At 38.4% G+C, this 22482-nt stretch overlaps 1 protein-coding gene across 6 annotated transcripts in view; it reads right to left on the bottom strand.

The window, feature by feature from the left end:
* Positions 1-22482, bottom strand: part of rbfox3a (RNA binding fox-1 homolog 3a) — a 536592-nt gene that overhangs the window by 145214 nt on the left and 368896 nt on the right. For all 6 annotated transcript variants that reach the window (XM_044101258.1, XM_044101255.1, XM_044101254.1 and 3 more), the window contains one exon: positions 2055-2164. In XM_044101258.1, the coding sequence (XP_043957193.1) occupies positions 2055-2164 (110 nt within the window). The remainder of the gene's footprint in view (positions 1-2054; positions 2165-22482) is intronic.

Genomic DNA, 22482 nt, shown 5'->3' with positions numbered 1-22482 from the left:
TCTCAAAAGAGAATCTAAAACTGATTTGTAAAATATGTTGTTCATTATAAAAGTTATAATAGTAGCTTGTGATTTGCTTTTCATCACAGTGCCAGTTATTTCATTTTTTAATGACAGCAGGTGTTCCTCCGGAGGTGGACAATGACCTTTGACTGGCTGAAGGGTTAAAGGTCATGGTGAAGCCAATCAGAGAGTTGGTCTTTAAAGTGAAACAAACTATACTAGATGTGTCAAGAAGCAGATAATTGATTAAATTTAATGGAATACGAATGTTATTTTTGTACTTTTGACCCGTTATAAATACATTTTAATCAGTATTTCAGTTCTTGAGTATTTTAACAACCAGTTTGAACATTAACTAGTTAATCTTTACCTTCATTTTTAGCTGATTTAGATCAACTGAAGTCACCACTGAGCCGGACGGATCGATTTAAATTATTGATAATATCGATTCATTGGTATTAGATTGATACTACTGGTAAAGATTTTTAGAGTAGTTTCTTAAATCTATCTCAAAAACTATTTTATCTAGATTTCCTCTCAAGTTATAATTTTTTCTCTTCTTTATTCAGAATAAAACGCATAAAGATTTGTTTTGTTTTTCTATTTTTTTCTGCTTATCATTTTAACACGTTAACGTTTCTGTAAATACCTACAAACTTTGTCCAAATTTGTACAAACTGGGTTTGTATTTACTTTACTTGGTATCTAACTGATACCGAAACATTCAGCTAAAATTATGGCCATCATTTTTAATTTACATGTTTAACACAAATATCTGTAAAAGTTACTTCTACCTGGCCGGTTCTGTTGGCTGTTTGAGGATTTATTGTTGAAATAAAATATTATTTTTAAAAACTGATCAGGACTCAAACCTCCAGGGACTAAATCCAGATTTAGGGAATATTTTTATTATTTTTTTATGATGTGAGAATAAAATAAAGGAGGTTTATTTAGGCCACATGTCTGTTATGGATTTGATGGATGTTGTCTTTACAGACACTATTTCTTTTTTTTAACAGTAGGTTAAGAAGAGACTTGAAGTGATAAACCTTTATTTAATTTAGTCACAGTTTGCTTATGTTTTATCTGAAGTTTAGCGTTAATAAAGAGAACAATTTATGACAAAACAACAAAAAATAAACCCAAAAGATGGTTTCAAGGCAGGTTGGAGCGTCTGTTCCTCTGGTTTACACTAAATCTCATATTTCCATCCAATTTGACGTCAACAGCATGATGAGAGGGTTTATTTTTATTTGGAAATGTTGCCCTGCAAGCTAAACCCAACTGGAATCCAGACAGCCTCTCGCATCTCAGTTTGACATTAATTGATAATCAAACAAGCCTTCACATCAGACATTTATGAGATCAGCTGAATTATCTATTTAATGTAACCCAATTATATGCAACCCTCGTGCACCAATCAACACTAATTCCTGACTCATAAATGACAGCTACAGCGACAGATTGAATCAATAACAAAGATTGATAAAAAAAAATAACGTGCAACCCGCTTGGAAAAGGGTAATTAACGGGAAGAAAAGGGCCGAGCTGAATTTATTTTTCTTTGGGAAAATTGCTGAGAGATTCCTGCTTCTGCATTGCAGCAGCAGCAACAAACATTTCGGTTTCCCTCTAACAATCAGAGTTAAGACATCTGTCATTAATTGTTAACGCCAGCTTCAACTGCTCTAGTTCTTCATTAAAACCATGTAATTATTTAACCAAACATCCTGAATTATTTAGTCAATCCTTTTCTCTGCTACTGGAGAAAAAAACGAATTGTTTTGGAGGTAATCTTCTTTAAATGGACCGCTTTTAGGAGCTAAATGCTAAAATAAGGAGAGTAAATCCACAGCAGAGGTCCTGCTGCGACGTCCTGCACGCCGGAGCTAACATTCAACAACACATGTCAGCAGAACAACCTTCAGAAACAACCCATTACAGGCTTCTGGGAATCCCACACCTGATGTCTGCTGGATTCAGCTCCACTGCGTGAAACTCTTCTGACAAAACGAAGGTAAGTGTGCACAGAGGGGCCCAGCTGCTCTTACCAGTCTCGTAAAGAGGGGCACTCCCAAATGCCAGAGGTGATCGTTCAGCAGTCCGCTGTACACCACGTTCCCGAAGACGGCAATGCTTCCTGACTTACACAACGTGTTTCCTGCAGGGACACACAGAAACACAGGCACATGTCATTGAAACGGACAAGCAGCAGCAAGGGGCAACCGCATGCACTCCAGCAAGCAAACAGTGGGCCAGGAGAGGAGGGAAGAAAACCAGAGGCAAATTAAATCAAAGGAAATCACTGTGCAGGAAGCGAAATAATGGAGAATGCAACATCGATTGTTATAAACATTGATTCTAGCTGTTTATTGACCTTATATATAACGACAAATACACATAGATAGCTCCTCTGAAATCAATAAAGGTAGCACTGAGACAGACTGAATTACAGTATCAACACAGACGCAAATCCTCACGCATCATGACAAATACCATCACATTAAAGCGCTTCCACCTTCTGTCTATAACTTTTCTTTATCAGTTTGACTCTGAGAGGAAACACTTCAACGCAGAGACCAGGGTGAACTTTACAGAGGCAGGCCGAGTCTGTCAGTGAGAACAGGAACCAGCTGATAAATCTTTCAGTCTGAAAAACAGAAACCTCCTGGTTTAATAGCACAGGTAGATTCTGGATTCGAATCAAAAGGGGGAAGTATTTTCAGAGTTGTGCACAGTTGAGTTAATATTTCTTGGAAAGTTGAACCTGGGGAACCAGAACTTGGCACGGCAACATTAAATGATGTTCTGTTTAAATGCTGGAAAAGTTTTCAAAAGAAATGAGTTGCAATATTTACAATGAGGAAGAACAAAGTGAGCATTGAGACCTGGAGTCACTGTGACACGTCAGCTCCAGCTTCTGTTTGCACCACATGAAACCACAGAGAGACTTTTCATTTAGCCAAAGATTGAAAAGAGAAACGTAATCACGCTAATATGCAACCAATCAATTTATTTTACTCCAACGTTTTGCACGGATTTATCACCAGTACTCCAAGATAAATAAGCGTGATACAAAAATCTGCTCTGGACTAAAACAACAATTAATTATTTTGCTCCCCTGACAACAGTTCCCATTAAGATTTACCATGTGTAACAGATTCAGGGTCAGCTTGTGATCCCAGATTTAAATGTGATGATTACAGAGAAAATAACAGCCTCAATATTTGCACCTTGCAGCAGGTGTGCATTAATACACACCAGGAAACACAAAGGAGTTTGATTTATTCTGTGATGTGAAAACAGAGTAGATGCATCTGAACCAAGGATGTCCAAACTGTGGGTCTGGGGACAATTTGTGGCCCTTTGCCTGGTTTTTTCGGCCAGAGCAGCAAATTTTCTCCTCAAGCTCTTTTGAAGACAAATAAAATCTTAATGTTTTTCTTTTAGTTATGAGAGAAAGTATTTTTACTGTTTTCATTGATAATATTTTCCTAAAAACAAAAAGCAGTGCCCTACTTTTGTTGCCAAATGAAATAAAAAATCAAAAAAGAAAAAAAGAGGACAATCCAAAAACCTTTGGAAAATATTTATCTGTCATTTAATTTGCCAATTATAGAAAAACCTGTTTATACTTTTCACAAATGTCTTAACAAACACATTGTTTTCAGTTTTAATAATAAAAATGGAAAAAATGTGGACAACATGATCTAACTGGGATCTGTAGTGAATAATATGTATATATCAGAAATATTTGATCATTTCATTGATAAAATTCAAAGATTAAATATAAAAAAACACAACTTTTCATTTATTTTCATTAGTTACTTTCTATTGTTTGCATGTGGATATGTCTTCTTTCTCTTTCCTTCTTATACTTTATTTTTAATTGTTTTCTTTAGTTAAAGTTTCCTCCAGAGACAGAAATTACATCCAGCTTTAGTTCAATTTGTAGAAGTATCAATTTCAGAGTGAAACTTTTCTCTTTAACGAAAAGCTTTAAATTCTGCTGTAATTGGTTTAATTGTGAATAAATCTCCAGCCTTCAGAGACACAAATGTCTGCATGGAGAAACAATTCCTCTTTATCAACACTGACGTAGCTTACAGTAATTAAATGTGGACTCATGACAATTATTAATGTGCTTATTTGCGCAATGTTGGATTTTTTTAAGTGAAACTTTTGAAAGACTTTAGATTTTTCTATAATTTACTCAACATTTCTAATAGTTTTCACTGAAAACAGCAGAAATGTTTGATTTAGTTCTGGAGCCATGATGTGGCGTCGTATCAGACGGTTTCACCGGCAGCCTGTAACCTGAACGTCTGCTCAGGTTAAAACAAACTGCAGGAGGCAATAAGCTCAGGTTCGACCCGCTGCTTTAACTTCACATCAACTTTGCATTAAAGATCGTCGGTTTTATTATTTTGTCTGGGAGGAGGCAGATAAGATGCCTTGGTAAGTGAAAACGTTATTTCAGGATGTTCTTGCCCTCATAACCAGGAGGTTGAGGGTTTGGCTCCCCCGGCTCTGTGTGTGGGTTCCCACAGTCCCTCCAGCATGGTGGGGGTCGTCGGTGGGGTCAGCGCCCACTGGGACGCGCCTGCAGGGCTGTGGGAGAGGCTGGCTTTAAGATGACCGTGCATTTAGATTTTACCCTGCTGCTGCTGCTGCTGCTGCGGTGAGAACTGACACAGAAAGCTGCAGTTTTTAGTTTTTATTTTTCCCAATAATCAGAAAAAGGGGAGGAGAAAGGAAAAGAGAGAACTTATTCATTGTATTAGTTATCCTTTGCTCTGGTATGTATTTTTCTCTTTTACCCAAAATATCTGTGACCCTTGATCAACTGAGGAAAATGAGAAAATAGGAAAATAATAATGCAAATAAAAAAGATTAAATGAAAAATACATCTATTTTCTACCCCACATAAGTTTAATATTTTCATTCTTCTTTTTGTGAAAACCTTTGATTATGTTCTGTCTTTGGTCTTTGTTCTGATTGTATCATCCTAATGTGATTTTATTTCTTTGCTGTTTATTTTGCACTAATTTGTTGGTCTGTAATATTCTCTGATTGCATCTCTGGATGAAACCAAATGTTTTCTGTTTTCTGTTGCTTGTTTTTTCTCTTTAAAGGAACATTTTCAGCTGCCCTGTATTTATTATTTCAGTTTAAAAATAATTCATTTGTGCAAATTACTTGGTTAATTAGTAATGTTATTCCTGCTTCTATTTCCTAATGGTCCAGACTATGTTTCTAATTCTGTATGAAACCAGTAAGATTTTGAAAACCAATATGGTAAAGGATAAAATCCAGCAGCCAGAGTGTTGAACAGTCTGCTGATGCTGATTTTTTATCACCTTTCTTGACATTCTGACTCCACTACTTCACAATTTGGACCATTAATGGAAAGTTGGAGATGTGCATGACTGTCCATTAAATCCAGATTCTCCTTCTCCTGAGTGTGAGCAGCATTTTCTGTAGCTAGACGCCGTTCAGAAGGACAGAGTCTCCACCGTACGGAGGAAGCAGTTTTACATTCTACCAACCTGGATAAATGCAGTCGACTCTCGTCTGTTTGTGGATTTTTCTGTGGAACTTTATTCTACAATATTCATAAAAAATGTGCTCATTTGCAGACTATAGCTGATCTATAAGCTGACATTTCTAATGGTTTGGCTGCAGTTTGCAAAGCAGCCAAACCAGGAGTGCTGTTTAGTTTCCTTAGTGCTGATTGGCTGGAGAGGAGGAAGCCTGGCATGTTCTGCTGTGGCTTTAAGACAGTTTCCACTATTATCCATATTAAAGGGGTGATATTGTGTAGAATCACATTATTTGAGCTTTATATCATAATATAAAGCCTTCAATTACTCACTGAAGCCTTTTATAATCAATTTTAGAAATATATCAGAAGATGCAAATTAACATTTCCATTTCTAAATAATAAAAACAAATTTTATTGCATTAAACGCAGAAACAATATTTCTTTAGTAAATTTGAAGCAGGTGAAGTAAAAACCACTGGATGAGTTTTGGGTGGGACGTATTTACAGACAGAAGTGTTTTAATGTTCAGGGCAGAATGTGTTTATATTTTAATTACTGCTCTGAATATGTTGTTTGTTTGACTCTGTAAGCGCCAGGTAACGATTAATCGGTTACTAAATTAGCTGATCAATAATCGATTAATCTGATCAATCATTTCTATGCTGAAAGTTTCATGTGGAACTGGATGAACTCCAGACAGATCCGGGTGAATCTGCTGCTTCTTAAATCATTTCTTGTTTTATCTGAAACTGTCTCACATCATTTCCAGCCGTGACGTCTGAAGCTCTCCAGCATCGTCTTCTTCATAAGTTCACCATCACTAAGACACTCTGAATTAGCTCAGTGCCAATGAAGGCCCTTCACAAACAAACACACAAACATACACACACACACACACACACACACACACACACACAGGCGATGTGAGCCCACCCCTTCAACACACACACACACACGTCCCCCAAGAGTGTGATGTAGTGCACACTGATGTCTCCATGTATGTGATGAATGCAGCACAGAAAACACAGGTCTCCATTGTAATTTCTGCACAAAGGAATGCAGCAGAAAGGCACACCAGGGGTGGAGTGGAGCAGTGCTGACAAGAAGCGCATGCATTATTTAAAAACAAAAGTAAAAAATGCCCATTAAAGTGTCAGCGGTGCTTTCGGCAGTGCTGGCTCGGGCGCAGTGTGCGTATTACTGTTATTAATGGGCCAGGCGTGGGGGGCATTGCTTCGGTGTGATTGCTCCGCTGCTGTTGCTATCTGCAGTTCAAGCCCCCCTCCCCACTTTTCCCCTTTTTCTTTCCTTCTGGGTGTGTGTGTGTGTGTGTGTGTGTGTAAGAGAAACAGATAAGGAGCATGATACAGGCGGAGAAAGAGACGCGACAAGACCCTGAGAGCACAGTCAATGAGCTCCTACAGCTAATATCATTTCACATTATTGAATGCGTATTAAGGCAGAGAGGCTCTGTCAGATGAATAGGAGCACCAGCACTTATATCAAATTCTGATCTGCCTTCATGGCCACGTCTGAAAAAAAAAAAAAAAAATGCAGAGAATGTAGTCAGCATATTGAAAATAATTGCATACCATTTTTCTTTGCAGTTTAACATCAGGGCTATACATTACAGCGACTGACACAGCAGAATGAGGTCATTGTGCATGTTGTAATTACAGCTGGGTAAACACTCCACTCTGCTGCAACAGCCAGGGAGACAAGACGATGTGAAGCGTCACCTTTGAGCCGCGCCGCCATCGCACTATTGGAAAATATTTAACACATCACTCGGAATAAGTAAGCTGAGCAAAATGATCACAGTTTGTTGATCAATTTCAGAGAGCTGTGATGCTCCGAGATCAATCACCACAGTGGGTGTAACGCGGCGCGCAGACGGCACAGTCTCATCCCTGACCCATTCTTCCTGAACCAGTTTGTTATGCTGTTATTAATGGTGTTTACATGCAGCGAATAGAGCACATAATCAAATTTTCTAGATTTGCATGTAGAAAATGTCACATAAAAGGGACAGCTTAATTTTCCCCCTCACAAACTCTGCAGAACTGTGGAGCCGGTGGGGTTTTCACTTATTTATTTATTTACTCTCAGTTATTAAAAATGCATTCAGCTCCTCCTGTTTGGACCACTGGAGGAGCATCTGTATTTTTCTCCCATTTAATAAAATCGAGTGCAAACTGGTGACATGTTGCTTAGTGGTTCACGATAACGCTTCTTTCGGCTGTTAATCCTGCTTTTTTTACGGCTCCTCTCAGCAGTTGGGTGTTCTCTCATCTGCAGACTTGACAGCATTGAGCCCAGCCTCTGATTAATTATTAATTGTGTGATTAAAGTGTGTGTTGCTGTGGTGTGTGTTTTAAAGGGAAGGGTAGAGGAATGCAACTTGCAGTGAATACTTTGCATTATCTACAACTCGGAGTTTTTATATCAGGACGTTTAACTGGAGGCATCAAGTTATTCACTCCCCAAATGACCAACCGTGTAAAACACCTGCGAGAGCAGAACCAGGGAAGGTGAACGTATTGTTTTATTAAGTGAGTGATGTCTACTTGAGTCTGGTTCAATTTTCCTTTGGCTGCAAGTCAAGGCTTTTCTTTTTCTGAAATTTTATTTCGGTGCAGACATGTACGGGGAGTTTGGCCCACACACACACTTCAAGGCTGCTGCTGCTATCTGTGTTTCACGATTCAATTCGCTTATGAATTATTCTCAACGTCAACACTCGAGCTTAAACTTCAATGTTTTACAAACTTTTTTGTATGGAGAAAAGAACATAAAGGCAGATAAAATGAGATTCTGTGCAGCTATTTATTACGTCTGCATGACTTATGCAATCAAGAAAATGCGTCGCATTCGATCCATCAGAGATGCCGCATTGATTGCTGAGAAAGTCTTGATCTTATCAAGTCGGCAACTGAAAACAACCATGAAAAATATAAACTATTTTTCAAATAAACACAGCTACATCTCCAGAGTTGTTTGCAAAAAATAAAAAAATAAAGAGGTACACTCCTAGCCTAAAGACAATCTCCTGTAATAGAAAACCTGTTCAAAGCATGTTCAAACTAAAAGACACTGGAAATAGAAAGTGTCTGTTTGCTGAGTTGATAACTTATTTTAGGAAGTTGCTCAGATTATTACCATGTAGATTTCAAGCCAGTAAAAAGGGGAAAACTAAACCCAGATTTCCCAGATTCAAAGGTTTACATCCTCTGCAACAAGTTGGACAGTAGATTTATGTTCAAACAGTAAAAAATATTAGCATCTCTTTAAATCAGCCACAATCTGAGAACCATAAAACCTGTTAAGGTTCCTTTTAATGACCTAACAAACCTTAATATGCATTTGTACTGTTAATTTTAGCTCTACTGCAGAAGCTGACATCAACAGTCTCCCTCATGAAGTTTAAATATTTTCAATATATTCTACAGAGAACAAGAAGAATTTCTACAAATAATTTGGAGATACGTCTTACATCAAACTCTGACCTGTGGTGGGAAATCTACTGAATAAAAACCTTATTTTCTTTTGTTACCATAGGTTGGTTTTTCAACTGGAACGTATTTCAGCTGCATTTTAATTTGCTGGCTATGTGAGAAAGACTCCATTCAGTTTCAGTAGCGGCTGATTATATTTAGAGTGACTTTTTTTAGCTCTTTATCTTGTGTACAACTGCACTGACAATTTCCACATGAACAGCTTGAAACCAGTTTAAGATCCCGAGAGCAGGTAATGGAACGCTACGTTAGGAGAGGCTCTTTTTGCTATTTGTTTCCTAGCCTGAATGAAGGAAATGAACAGAAATAGATTTAATCAGAACAAAAGGAAAGACTAGAGCAATGACCCACTAATTAACATTCATAGTCTCATTCTATCTGCACTAGTTAAGATTCACTCACACCGGCATGCCAAACGCTTGACATACCTTACAGGAAATGAACTAGAGATTTTGTTTAAATATACATGGTTCAGCAAATAATTATTTTACTACTGGAGACACCAATAAATTGTGTGAAGGTAACTGGAAAAGAAAAAAATAAGACATTAAGATCATAAATAACTCTATCCTTTAGTAATTAATTTTTAATAAACTAGTTTATCCCAAAGCACACTTACACAACAGAGACAAATCATTAATAATTTACTTGCACATGTCAAATGTGTCTTTGATCTGCCAACATGTATGGCCAAAATGATCCGTGTCAGCAGCTTTAGGAAACCACGTTACCAACGTTAGTTATTCATTTACATGTCAAAAATATGACAAAAAAGTTTGATTTTAGGATGTGAACAGACTGATAGTAAAGATGTGATTGTTTTATACTGCAGTTTTTCTGAGGAGATAGTTGAGTAAAGTTATGGTTGGCTTTTAAGTATATTTATCTGCATATTTAGAAAAAACATAACTTCAAATACGAAAACATATGAAAGGATATTAAATGAAAGCAGGAATGAAATGAACTGAAACTGATGAAAATGCATCAATCTGAGTCACAATAAGTATTAATCTGATGTTACTGTGCTACTGTAAAAAACATTTTCAAATCACTTGAATTTACTCTGATAAAAATAAATAAAGGTTTGCATTGATTTTTATGTGGTAAAATTTTGATAAAACAAAGTAAAGTAGCATAATTCATTGACTGGATGTTTATATGAATGTTCCTTTAAAAAATTATTCAACCAGCAAGATATCTTTAGAGTTTATCAGTGAAATAAAAAAGCTAAAAATACAAAGTACTAGAGCTGGACTAGTGAGTGGATGTTTGGGAAGATTTGTTACTCAGCGGTAAAAAAACTCCTTGGCTCTTTGAAAACTGGATCTTTATTTTAGTGTTTAATGGGAGAACAAATTTACTGCAATAAAATCATTTTAGTAATTAGTTTTAAACTGAGATTCTGAAAAGATAAAATTTAACATGAATGGATCAAACCTCCTGAATCACTTTTTATTTCTGTGTCAGAAGCAAAGAGGAAAACAAACAAACAATGGAAGTGAGCAATCTCAGTGAGGCGCTGGAATTCAATGCAACTGGTCATTTAGAAGTGTGTGTGTGTGTGTGTGTGTGCGTGCGCGTGTGTGTGCGTGTGTGTGTGTGTGTGTGTGTGTCAGGTGCCCCCAGCTGATGCTCTCGTGGCTTTGCTGTTGGAGGTTGGTGGCTTTAAGCTTTTCAGCTCCAGAATGCGCAGCTCATTTCTAGCAAAGAGGCACATTGCTGCAATGCAATAAGGGAAAACAACACTTTTAATAATTCAGGCCCTGAGACCGTGATGGGGGGAGGGGTGCTGGATGGGGGCTGTGATGGTGTGGGGGGGGCGTCTTAAAGTACCGCAGAATGGCTCATTTAGCTCCTGCTACGCATTATTAAAGTTGTATCAAACTCCCCCCACCACCACCACCCCCCCGGGTCTTTCCCAAAGTTTTTTTTCTTTCATTTTCCTTTCCTCTTTCCCCTAAAGCCTTCGAGGTAACCAATAACAGCTAGCAACATTTATAAACGACACAGTATCCTGCACCTTAGAGGGGAGGTAAACAATGGTGTAGCTCTTAATCTCTCTTTCTCCCTGTCCTCCCCGCTCACTAGTCCTCCGGTCCGAAATTTGTCAGTGCTTTATCCTGTTTGAGCTGTAATACAGAGCCTCTTGCTGTCCAGATTATTTTCTGCCTGAGTTAAGCCCACAATGCATAAAATATGTGGGGAATGAACCTTGTATGGAATCAAATTGAGTAATAAAACGGTGCTCACTGTGGCACTGATGGACGCGTGATGGTACCGTTAAGGACGTGTTCGGCGGTACCGTAAATTGCCTCTGAGCGTGACGGCCGTTTCCACGGCAAAGGAAGTGAATATGAATAAAACACAGGAAGGAAAACAACTGGAACGCGTTCAAATGCAGATGTGCTTTTATTTCCTCCCCGAGGTGGAGAAGGATGACATTAACTCCTCGACTTCCACAAATAAAACCAGTCAGATTCATCCAGAAGTTGGTCTTCATGTGCAGCTTTACTGTTAAAATAATCATTTTAACCCCCTGACTGTCTGATGCCATCTTTCTGTTTCTGCCCTTAATAGCTTTATGATGTTTAAACCCAGTAAAATATTCAAAAGCGCCACTTTCAGTTTTTCATGCCTGAGTCATTCCATCAAAATAAAGCGGAAACACTCCTGATGTTTTCTACATTTTTCTTTTTTTATAAATATTTTTTCTAAAATTTCTGCTTGACATATCCTGGAACTGTAAGAGCTGCACTTGGCTGCACAGCAGACTTAAAGAGGAATTAAATTCAGCATCATTTACCTAATTTGATGTTCTCACCTCCAGAGGTACGCTGGGTTTTTTGTGCACTCAGAGAAACTGAAGTACCGTTTATTAAATTTTTATATCTTTCTTCACTCGTGTGGAGGTCGTCAGCTGTTTTTCTTTGTGAAAACTTGACATTTCAGAATTACAGTGTGAGGTTTTCAGCCGGCAACAACAAATTATAATTACAGTAATTTATGATTACTGCTTACATTGCACAATACAATGAAAAATGGAAAAAAAGACTATTAAAACGTCCATTTAGGATATATAAGCCATAAAACGCTGCAGAGATCTTAAATCAAAGGCCAGAGTGCTGGAAGAGACGGATGGATGGCAGGAGGTCAAGGCACAGAGGGAGACTGGGGAGGACTTCAAATCCAGTTTATTTGACTTTTTATAAGAACTTTTTGTTTGTTGTTTATAGTTTTTATGGACTCGCATTAACCACAGCTTGTTTTTCACCAAGGCTCATGTCGTCCACTGAATGTATGAAAATTTCACACATTCTGTAAAAATCAGAAATGAGAACAATAAACATTTTTAACAAGTCTTAAATATCCTCAGTTCCCCGTCTGATGACATGAAGCCTCGTTAACACGACATGACGCCCAACAGCTGAAACAGACGCAGCAAAGTACATGGAAAACATTATTTAAATCAGGAATTTGATTCAAATTTTTAAAGGACATATATTGTGTAAAATTAGGATTTTGAGTTTCTAAAAACAACCAAGGTGTTTAAATAAACCACCCTGCTGTATTTTTGGGGCAAAGTTTTTTAAATCTCTGAAAAATTTTCCGTTACAAAAACTTCCCGACTATTGGGTTACAATCGTACATCGCCGTTACCTAGCAACCCCAACCGAACACCAGCACGTCTGGTCAGCTGGTTTTACTGATGTATGTGCTGTACAATGGCTGCTGGAAAAGACAAGAGTTTTATTGCTGACCTAGCATCCAGAAAGCACTTGCTGCATTCTGGTTTGTTGTGCTGGAGGCTCCACATCTGCTTTTCAAACATAAACTGTTGTATTGCTTCACATCTGTTTGCAGTCATGAGTGTAAATGTTGAGTTGCAGCAGCAACTGATGTAGCAGCAGTTTGTTTGGATTTAAAGTGACAGGAGGCCCTACTATGACTCATCCAGAAAGACTGAAATATTTTTATATAAAAATAATTTTATGCAAAAAATGTAATGAACATGTTTTGTTAGTGAGGCTTTGTGTTTTTGACTGTATCCATGGTAACGTGTCTGACTGCAGCTGTTCATTTAATCCTGTAAACCAATATTAGTATTACTAGTAGGTTTGAGTGGAAACTTTAAGATGATTTATGCAAATATCTGAGTTGAAGCAGGATTTCTGAACACCAGCTGCTTATGAAGCCCCAACTATGTTTATAAATGCAAATCTTCTAATTACATTTATTAATAAATGGGTGCTATCAAAGCAAAGAGCAAGAAGATTTCGTAATAAGGGTACATTTGCAGAGTAACTAAGCGAAACCTGTTGAGAGATTTCAGTCATAACAACTTGCAGCCTGTTTATTGGTTGTTGGTGCCTCTATGGGATGGAAAATGTTTTTCCCCCACAGACTCAGGGAAGAGTTTTAGCCAAGAAAGCATCAGTTTGACAGAGTTTCTTTCACTAGAAACTCAAAGAACTGATGCTAAACAAGCAGGATAATTGCTAAAATGTGGAATGAATATAACACAGTAATCTTTGATATATTAGACATTATAGTTGCAACAAATAATCTTTAAAAGGGATTCAAATGGATAGCTGTTGCTTTTGGATTTGGAGACTAAATATGTGCTTCAAAATATGAAACAAATGAGTTAAAATGGTTTATGGAACAGCTATGTTACTAAAATGATAACACTGTAAAATTTTTGGCTCAAACTGGTTTTAAAAAATTGGATTTTATTCATTTTTACATTTATAACAGCAGCTCTGACTTAGTTTGCTTTTCACAGATGAATTCCTCCCTTTTTCTGATGCTTATTGCAGGAAGAACACTAACTACTCATAGATACTCCACAAAAACCCACCAAACAAGTCGAAATAAAAATGTGTTTGACTTAGCCTGGCATCAGTGCTGCACAAATACCAGCTGTTTATGGCTTCAAGTTTCATAAATTGTCATATTTTTCCTATTGGATATTTCTAGGGGAATGTAGGACTTAGATTCGTGCACAGATTTTTTGGTTTCCTTTTGCTTTTCACCAATCAGAGAAGTTCAAAGTCTGAGTAGAACCTTTATGAATGAGTCTACCTGAGGCATGAGCTTCAAAGGTTATAGAGTTTGGTGGAAGCATGACTATATAACTAGTATGAAAGTCTCTGATTTTTATTCTGTGATGAAGTCACAGGTGGGGGAGGTTTCTGATAACTTTATGAGCTCAGAAAAAGCATAAACCCAGGAGAAAAAATAGATATAAAAGGTGAAAAGGTGGCAAAAGTAGGAGCAAAACCAAACTTGTGGGCCTTTCAGCAGCTCATGTGGCTCCCCATCGCAGAAAAAAGACATTAAACCTCTCTATGTTCACAAGCCTTTTTAGCCAAAATGGATTTGATTCTGGAAGATCCAATAACAGAAAAACAATGCGGCATTGGATTACAGAACACAGAGGGAGACAGGCGGCGTTTCCTCGTAAGGATGCCATCAATCCAGGAGCTCTTATCTGTGTTGGTGTCACCATGTTTCTCCGCTGCATGTTCACATGCTTCCAGGTTTTAGTGGGGAGACAACTATCATAACATAAATCGCTTTACTTTACAGACGGCAGAAATTCACATTTAGAGGAACAGACGTGGTCCAAATCCCAAATATGGAGGAATCCCAAGAGCCAATGATATAAAATATAAACTTTTGGTTTGGAATAATTTCCTTACAATGGAAAATGTTTCGCACAACAACACAAAACATTTGTCTTTTCATTACAAAGTTTATTTAACAGGTAGAACCACGTTTTACAGAGACTCCAGCTTTCACTTAATTTACTAAACTTTACTAAATATAGCAAGCATTTTGAAACAGTGACCCGGATCCAGAGAATAAATGTCTTCAACTGAACAAAAATAATTTAAAAACTACATATCTTTCTTTAATTGCAGCTGAATTCTGCAGCACATCTACATGTTTAGGTTGTCAAAGTCAAGCTAGCATCACTGACCTACTTCCCTCTCTCTTGCTATTTTTTTTTTATTAATTTTTTTCTGGTCTGGTTAGTTGTTACTGTGTTGACAATTAGTAGCAAAGCACTGCGTCTCTTTTTCTTTTATATATCAGGCCTATATTTAAGATTTAGCACGTTATATTGACAAGTTAACAGCTAAAACCAATGCTAGTCATCGTTTTTGAGAAGCCCTGGTCTTAGAGAGAGGATATGTTAAAGAGGAAACTCATAAAGTAAAATCCAGATTTGACTTCCATCAAAAGAAATCATCAGAAGTGGTTCATCCATTAGCTTAGCATGCCTCTTTAGGGCATCTTTTCTGAGGTTTTCTGGGTTTGTCCATGAACACCTTTGGTTACCCAGAAGTCTCTGCAGACTGATGCTGGATGAGTGGTTGGATGCTTCATTTGGTTAGGGTTAAAAAAACTAGATTAAGTACATCAAAATATCGCGATAAGATAAAACATGAAAATGCACTGAAGGATGTGGTTATGATGCTGACCTACATTTTACAACCTCGTCATCCATTAATGGCTTAAAAAGCCATTTTGGGTATTTTCCTCCCCAGACACCTTAGATATTCTGAAAAGCACTTTTTAAACTCAACACAATCTGACAGCTCCTTCTTCAGGAGGTTCAACCACCAAAGAATATCAGCGCACCTCTATAAACACAATTTGATGAGGCTTCTTGAACATCAAAGTGAAACCAGTGCAGCCAGCCAGCCTGAACGTCAGGAAAACCAGTCAGTCAGCTGCTTTGTCTCCCGCTGAGAGCCAGACTGACGTTCTGCAGCCATCTAAGCTGACTAAACACAGAGCCCCCTTTCTTCAAAGCTATGCAAATTAGCCACGTTGCTAAGTGGATTCCTCTCCTCTTTTTTTTGGGTTGGAGAGCCAGAGGCCCGATTAGGCCTAATTTCTATCTACAGAATGTATACACACTTTCATACAGGCAGCATTTCTGCCTGTGGGGGTTTCTTGGTGGTCTTCTCATAACACAGGCCTGCTTAAATAGATTGGTTGTTGAATTTAACGTGAAAATAATGTATTTTTTTCCAACTGTAATGGAATTAAAAGAGGCTAAAAATAGAGGTGGGAGGAAGCTAATAAAGATCAAACCGCAGCTCAGACACAGAGAGGCTGTAATCTTTGGCTGCAGAGAACATGACTGCTCTTTGATTGTATTACATGCACTGCGCTGCTCAAAGTGAGGCGGGATTTCGTTTTTCATTGTTTGGAGCCTAATGAAGGGCAAGTGTGAGGCTGCAGCAGATAATATTCACACCACCAGCAGACTAAGAGATGGATGAGCAGCTCTGGTGTTGGAATATTTTCTTTATTTAAATCCACTGCACCATCTGCAGAAGCACCTGCAAGTTATGGAGCTTTTTATTTTAAATTAATTCAAACAAGTTATTTATATCCAAATAAGTTGGATATAAACACACCTGTCTGCAGATTTCCTTCCTGCCCCTGTTTGACCCACATTGAATCACTGCAACATCTCGTCTTTTGGTTTTGATGCTTATTGTTCCTGATGTTTCTGCTGTTTACTCCTGACTACATAATCATTTATGTATATCATCGGCTGTAGCTCTATGGAATAAATCCTGCTTGTCTCAGAGACGAAGATGTTACCAAAGGTTTTCAGTTTCAAGATTTTTTTTGTTTTCAGTTAAATAAGAGAAAATAAATATTGACTATTCCTGCTATCACGATCGTTTGAGATGTAAATGTTCATATCTTTAGGATCAGAACGCAGAGATAAAAACCAAAAGAAAAGAAGATATGATAAAATAATGTTTGATCTGCATCATATTGTGTCTTTACTCAGAAATAGGGTTGAAACAATCAGATCAACCGTAATCAATCGTATGAAATAATTATCAGGTAATCCAATAACCGATTAATTATTAACTGGAGGAAAGAAAAAAAAGAAAAAAGTTATTTGCAGAAAGAATAATACATTCATAAAAGAAATTAAGCCAAAACTACAGAAATATGTACCCATTTTTCATTTTGAATAAAAAAACAACTGATCTCCTCCAGTGGCAGTTTTAGCTTCACTTTTAGACAATAAAATGTTTTTATTTTCTTTTTAAAAAGAAGAATACAGCAATCATAAATCTGCTTTTATGTTTTGATACAATTTCCTGCCTAAAAATGAAGAGAAAACATTCCCAGACGTATTCTTTTAGAAATGTTGTGTTAAATCCTCAGAATAAGAGGAAAATGAGCTGTCCAAGGTGCTGAATCCAAGAAACCAGATTTGGAGCTAAATGAGCTCAAAATGTGAGTTTTCTGACCTGCACTCAGAGGTGGAAGCTTATTTAAAGAGGTTCAGGCCTCAGAAAGAATAAAGCAAAGCCAGTTTAACCTAAATGGTAAACAGGGTCACATTCATTCCTATTTAATACGAAATCTGAACTGGTGAATCACCAGTACGCCAGGCTGGAGACAAACATGTCAACAGACGTGAACAGGGTGAAGAGGTAAGGATGGAGGGAGCTGGGAGCGACGCTCTGACCCCCTTTTTTCTAATGAGGAGCAAACGAGATGAAAGGGAAATGAAGGAGGAGGAGGAGGAGGTAGATTTATTTTGGACTCATCATTATAATAATTATTGTTATTGGTGGAAGAAAAACTGTGTTGTTTTTGGAGTCCTGCTAAAAACAGAAAGCCGTTTCCAACCTTTCTTATCATTATCTCTTCATTATCATTATCACCGTCCTGATTGGTCACAGCCATTTTATCCCAACACACTGAAGCTAATGACAACAGCGAGGCGCCAAGGAAAAGGAGGCCTTGTTAATGCAGGAATAAATAATGCAGCTCTGAAGAAAAACAGTCTGAACTGCCCATCTGGCTTGAAATGTTCTGGAGACACAAGTGAGAGGATAGAAACCAAAAGCTGTTTTGATGTCTCAGTCTGGATGTGCATTGCCAACAAGCCGGGGCCTCGGGATTCCATCAGATTATTGATTGTACCAACACTCCAGTCCTGCTTTACCACACTTATAAACAAGCTCTCTGTCAAGCACACTATAGGGCAACAAATGATTTTATTTCATAGATTTCTGGATTTGACTGATGAATTATTCACTGATGTTCTACCCCTGGTGCAGAGGAGAAGGCGAGGGAGGAGGGGAGATGCTGAAGAGGAAAAGACAAAGAAATTTCAAAATGTATAACACACAAGCCTGTGTGCATGAACATTTCATCTTCTAGAAGGTCTTTTTTCTGCTCTATTCTTCTCCGCTATCGTACAGCGGCTCTGCTTTGTCAACATCAGCTGACTGAGAACTCCCAGGGGCCGACAAATCTCCTGTAATCCTCCAGACCTCCCCTCCGCGTCTGCCGCTTACCTGGATCTTTCTAAGTGTTATTGAGTCGGAATAAACTGTTATCAGCCTGGATCCCGTCCAGGACCTGGGAAAACTGCTTGTTTTGTTTCTTTAATTTGGAGACTTTTAGCGCCACACACTTCTGCTCCAGATGTTCCGGATAATGTGACAGTAAAACGGCAAAGACGGACGGTTACAGGCGGTAAAAAAACCTCACCGTTCATATTCTCAGATGTTTCCTCTGTTGTTAGATGTTTTACTGTGGAGTTCAAGTGATGGTGTCTGTTTTCTCTGGCGTAATGGAGAAAAGCTCGCCCCTTTTACAGGGTTTCTGCAGGTTTCACCAGCTCAAATTTATGCCTTTTAAGATGATAAAGAATGAAATTTAAGACCTGTATCTCGACCGAAATGCACGAAGGAAACTTGCATTTTATACAGTGATGGAATATTTTCTTTTAACAGAAAGCACGAAGCGTCGTATTGCTTAGCAACAGAAATGAGTCTGTCGCAAAGTAAAACACCGTCCAGCCTACCGGCGATATTTTACATTTATTAATGACAGACGCAAAAAGCTAACAAGCTAGCTAGCAAGCAGTAAGGATGTTAGCTGGGACTCAAACTTTCGCCTGATACATTAAAAGTCCCACATGAAAAAAAAATTCTACATAGAATATATTAGATGAAATAATCCCACCACAGCAAAATTCAGGAGCTGCAATTAACTTGTTTAAGGACAACTTTAACATTTTCCAATCAATTTAAGACATTCTAAGGCCTAAAGTTTAGAAACAGCCCCACCATGTCTGAGGTTTGGCAGCAGGAAGTTGTGCTGGTATCTTGAGGTTGGTTTTCTCTAATCATGATGCTGAGGGTCATAAATAAATATCTCCATGGATCCGTCCAGAGGAAATTGTTCCACAGGTTTCATTGTTAATATAGACTCAGCATGGCAACATTTAAAGGAGCCCTGCTTGTTATAAACCTACTAGAATGTACTTGTTCCACTGGCAGATTGAATTTTAACTGTTTCATGAATGTGCCAGTGGATCTAGAACTTTATCAATTTTAATGAATTATTGGCTAATAACAAGCTGCTATATCTTGCTGAAAAGTTATTTGTGAATTAATTTTGTCTGTTTTTCAATGTTAGAAACAAACATACTTGGTAAAATTTTGTGTTTTTGCAGTGCACCGTCCTCTGGACAAAAAAAATAAAAAAATAAAAAAGGATGTTATTAATGGAATAGCAATAAATGCCTTATTTTCATTTATTCTTGCAAACTGAAGTCTGAAAATATTACTAGTGTATTTTATATAAACATGTTTTCTGTATCTTACACAATAAATACTTTTAGTTTTATCAGTTTTCAGGTGCACTAAGATATTTGCACCAGACACTAGTGGAGGAAATTGTGTGCTTTTGCAGTGCAGGCATTAAATCCTATGAGAATAACTGGGGTGTACTTAGTTTTCCTATTTTTGGGTTCACCATAGCATAAGAAAAAAACTGAAACCAAATCTGCTGTAGTTTTTTTTTTCTCTACTAAAGCTGGACACAATTTCTAAACCAGCTCATTTTATCATTATTCCTCCTTTGAACTGAAGGAGGGTGTACTTCCTGTCTGCTACGACCACATGACCTCTGGAGGCCCCCGGTCACATCATGAATCCTGCACTGGGGGAGCACTGGTCTGTGGCCCCCCTCATACTGGTGGAAATTGAGCGCGGTGTATAAAATATCAAAGCAAATCGATCAGTGACCTCACAGCGTTGGCCTGTTTAATAGTCGGGCCGGGTTAAATCCAGCCAGGGAAAGAAAACAAACACATCACAACAGCGGTTTGCTGATTTCCCAGCCTCTGATGATCAGAGGATGTAACTGTGTGGCTTCTTTCTGTGAGCAGCAGCAGCAGCAGCTGGAGCGGCGCTGAAATTAGCTTTAATGCCATTCTCTCTAGTGTGAAAGAGTGAGGCTGAATAATGTAGCCGTGGTCGCTCAGAAAATAATAAAAAACCTCTCCAGAATCACAGGGGATGATTATTGTTGCATTGCACTTGGCATTTGTGTTGTATCCAGTATCGGACCAAGGCGCTCTCAATTGCACCCCAGAGGCTGGAGCTTGCTAACTGAAGAGAAACCAGGTCAACTGATAGGGGAATTGTGTTGTTATCTTTATATGTGTGCGCCGCAGATACGGTGGCACAGGGCTTGCTCGCAGCTTGCAACATTTTACAAAGCAATCAGGGCCTGTTATCGATGCGCGGCTAGCAGGGCTAAACTACTGTAATCCACTCCATGTTTGCTAATGAATCGCCATTTAGGGACGCAGCTCCGTTCTGAATCAGGCCGGGGGTGAGGCTAATACTTGAGTGGCAGCTTCCCAGACTTGATATCCCATCATGATGAGGCGGGGTGAGGGGGGGTTGGGGGGGGGGCTGGTCAGCTTGCTGGCAATGCAGAGTCTGTTTGTTGTGCATCCATCAACCCCGGTGTCCTGCCCAGGAGCCGATCGATAGCCAACACAAAAGCTCATTGATGACAGACAGCTCTTGACAAACATATAGCATTTTTTTCTGTCTAGTATAGCAATAATCTCCAAGGTCACCGCGAGGCGTTCAGCGGCGGCCGGGATTCTTCTGTGTCTTTTCACACACAGGAACAAAAAAAACAAAAAAAACAGCCTCTGATGCATTTTAAGTCGGCGCTGAAAGCTCTTGGCACATCGTTAGGCAGCTGTACACAAGACGAATGAAAGCACACACACTTGACAAGCGGTGAAGCTGTCGTGACATGTCACTGAAACAACAACCCCCCCCCACTCCAAGGACACATAACTAACAAGACACTAAGTAAGACAGCAGAAGGACAAATTACCGGACAGCGCAGGTCGGATTCAGAACAAATAAGAACACGGACTTTATGAAAAATTAAATGTTTGTTTATCACTTGGAAAAAGTTAGTTTGTGTGACAGCTGAGTGGACACACACACACACACACACATTTACTACAGGTGTGTCAGGGCTTGGTGCTATAATAGGAGGGCCAGGCTCCCCCCCAGGCCATCCTGCCAGCTGGCCGGAGTGAGCGTGAGTGATGCCCGAGTGAGGCAGCCCCATTAGGGAAGTGCTGGTGGTGAGTGCAGGATAGCTCAGGTAATTAAAGCCAAACCAATGCAGGCAGGCGAGGCGGGGGCTCCCAGATTTATATGGCTGAGTAATGCACATGCAGGAGTGAGCTCGCCATCCAAAGACCTGCCTCCCTCCCTCACAAACAGTCTCAGGAGGCATTAGCTTCCTCACCACTCTGATGCAGCTTATTACTCTCGCTCTCTCCATCTTGTTGCTCATTGCTTCACTGTTCGAGTCAGTGGGAAAAAAACTCCAGATTCTTGACAGTTAAGACTAGATTTAGATTCTCTGAGGCCTTTGATATTATCGGAGCATCGAGTTTCTGCAGAATACACCGAATACAAGGCAACAGTTTAATAAGTATGTAAATAGCAAAGCAACCATTCACTTCTCATTTGGTTTGAGAAGAAAAATAAAAGAGGGTAAAAAAAAAAATAAATCATTTTAATCAATAGGAATGCACCGATCCCCTTTTTTACTTCCGATACCGATACAGATATCTGGTCTTCAGTATCGGCTGATACCAATCTGTTATTTTTGATTTTAAAATGTTATTTTTTTAAATAATGTTTTAAGATGTTTGATAACATGTTAAAACTTGTCATCAAACATCACACAGCTGCATGGGATAAACACAAAAGGTACATTTAAAACTAAAATCTTTTCCAAAAGTGGACATTCTTTTGCTGATGTCACATAAAAGTATTCATTGTAATATAAATTCTCCTTTTTATAGCAAATTTTGAATATTATATTAAAGTGTAAGCAATGATAAAATAAATGTAAAAGTCAAAAACCAAAGGAAAACAACTGTTTATATGATTGCACATTTAATCAGCTTTTAAGGAAAAACATAAAAACAATAAAATAGAAACCATCTGGTCAGAAAGAAAAGATATTTGGATTCTTCCTCAGTGCAAACCTCAGCAGATTTCAAGGAGAAAAATCAGAAAACAA

Source organism: Gambusia affinis, linkage group LG19, assembly GCF_019740435.1.
Source record: "Gambusia affinis linkage group LG19, SWU_Gaff_1.0, whole genome shotgun sequence".
NCBI classification, from domain to species: domain Eukaryota; kingdom Metazoa; phylum Chordata; class Actinopteri; order Cyprinodontiformes; family Poeciliidae; genus Gambusia; species Gambusia affinis.
This window is presented reverse-complemented; position numbering and strand designations above follow the sequence as displayed.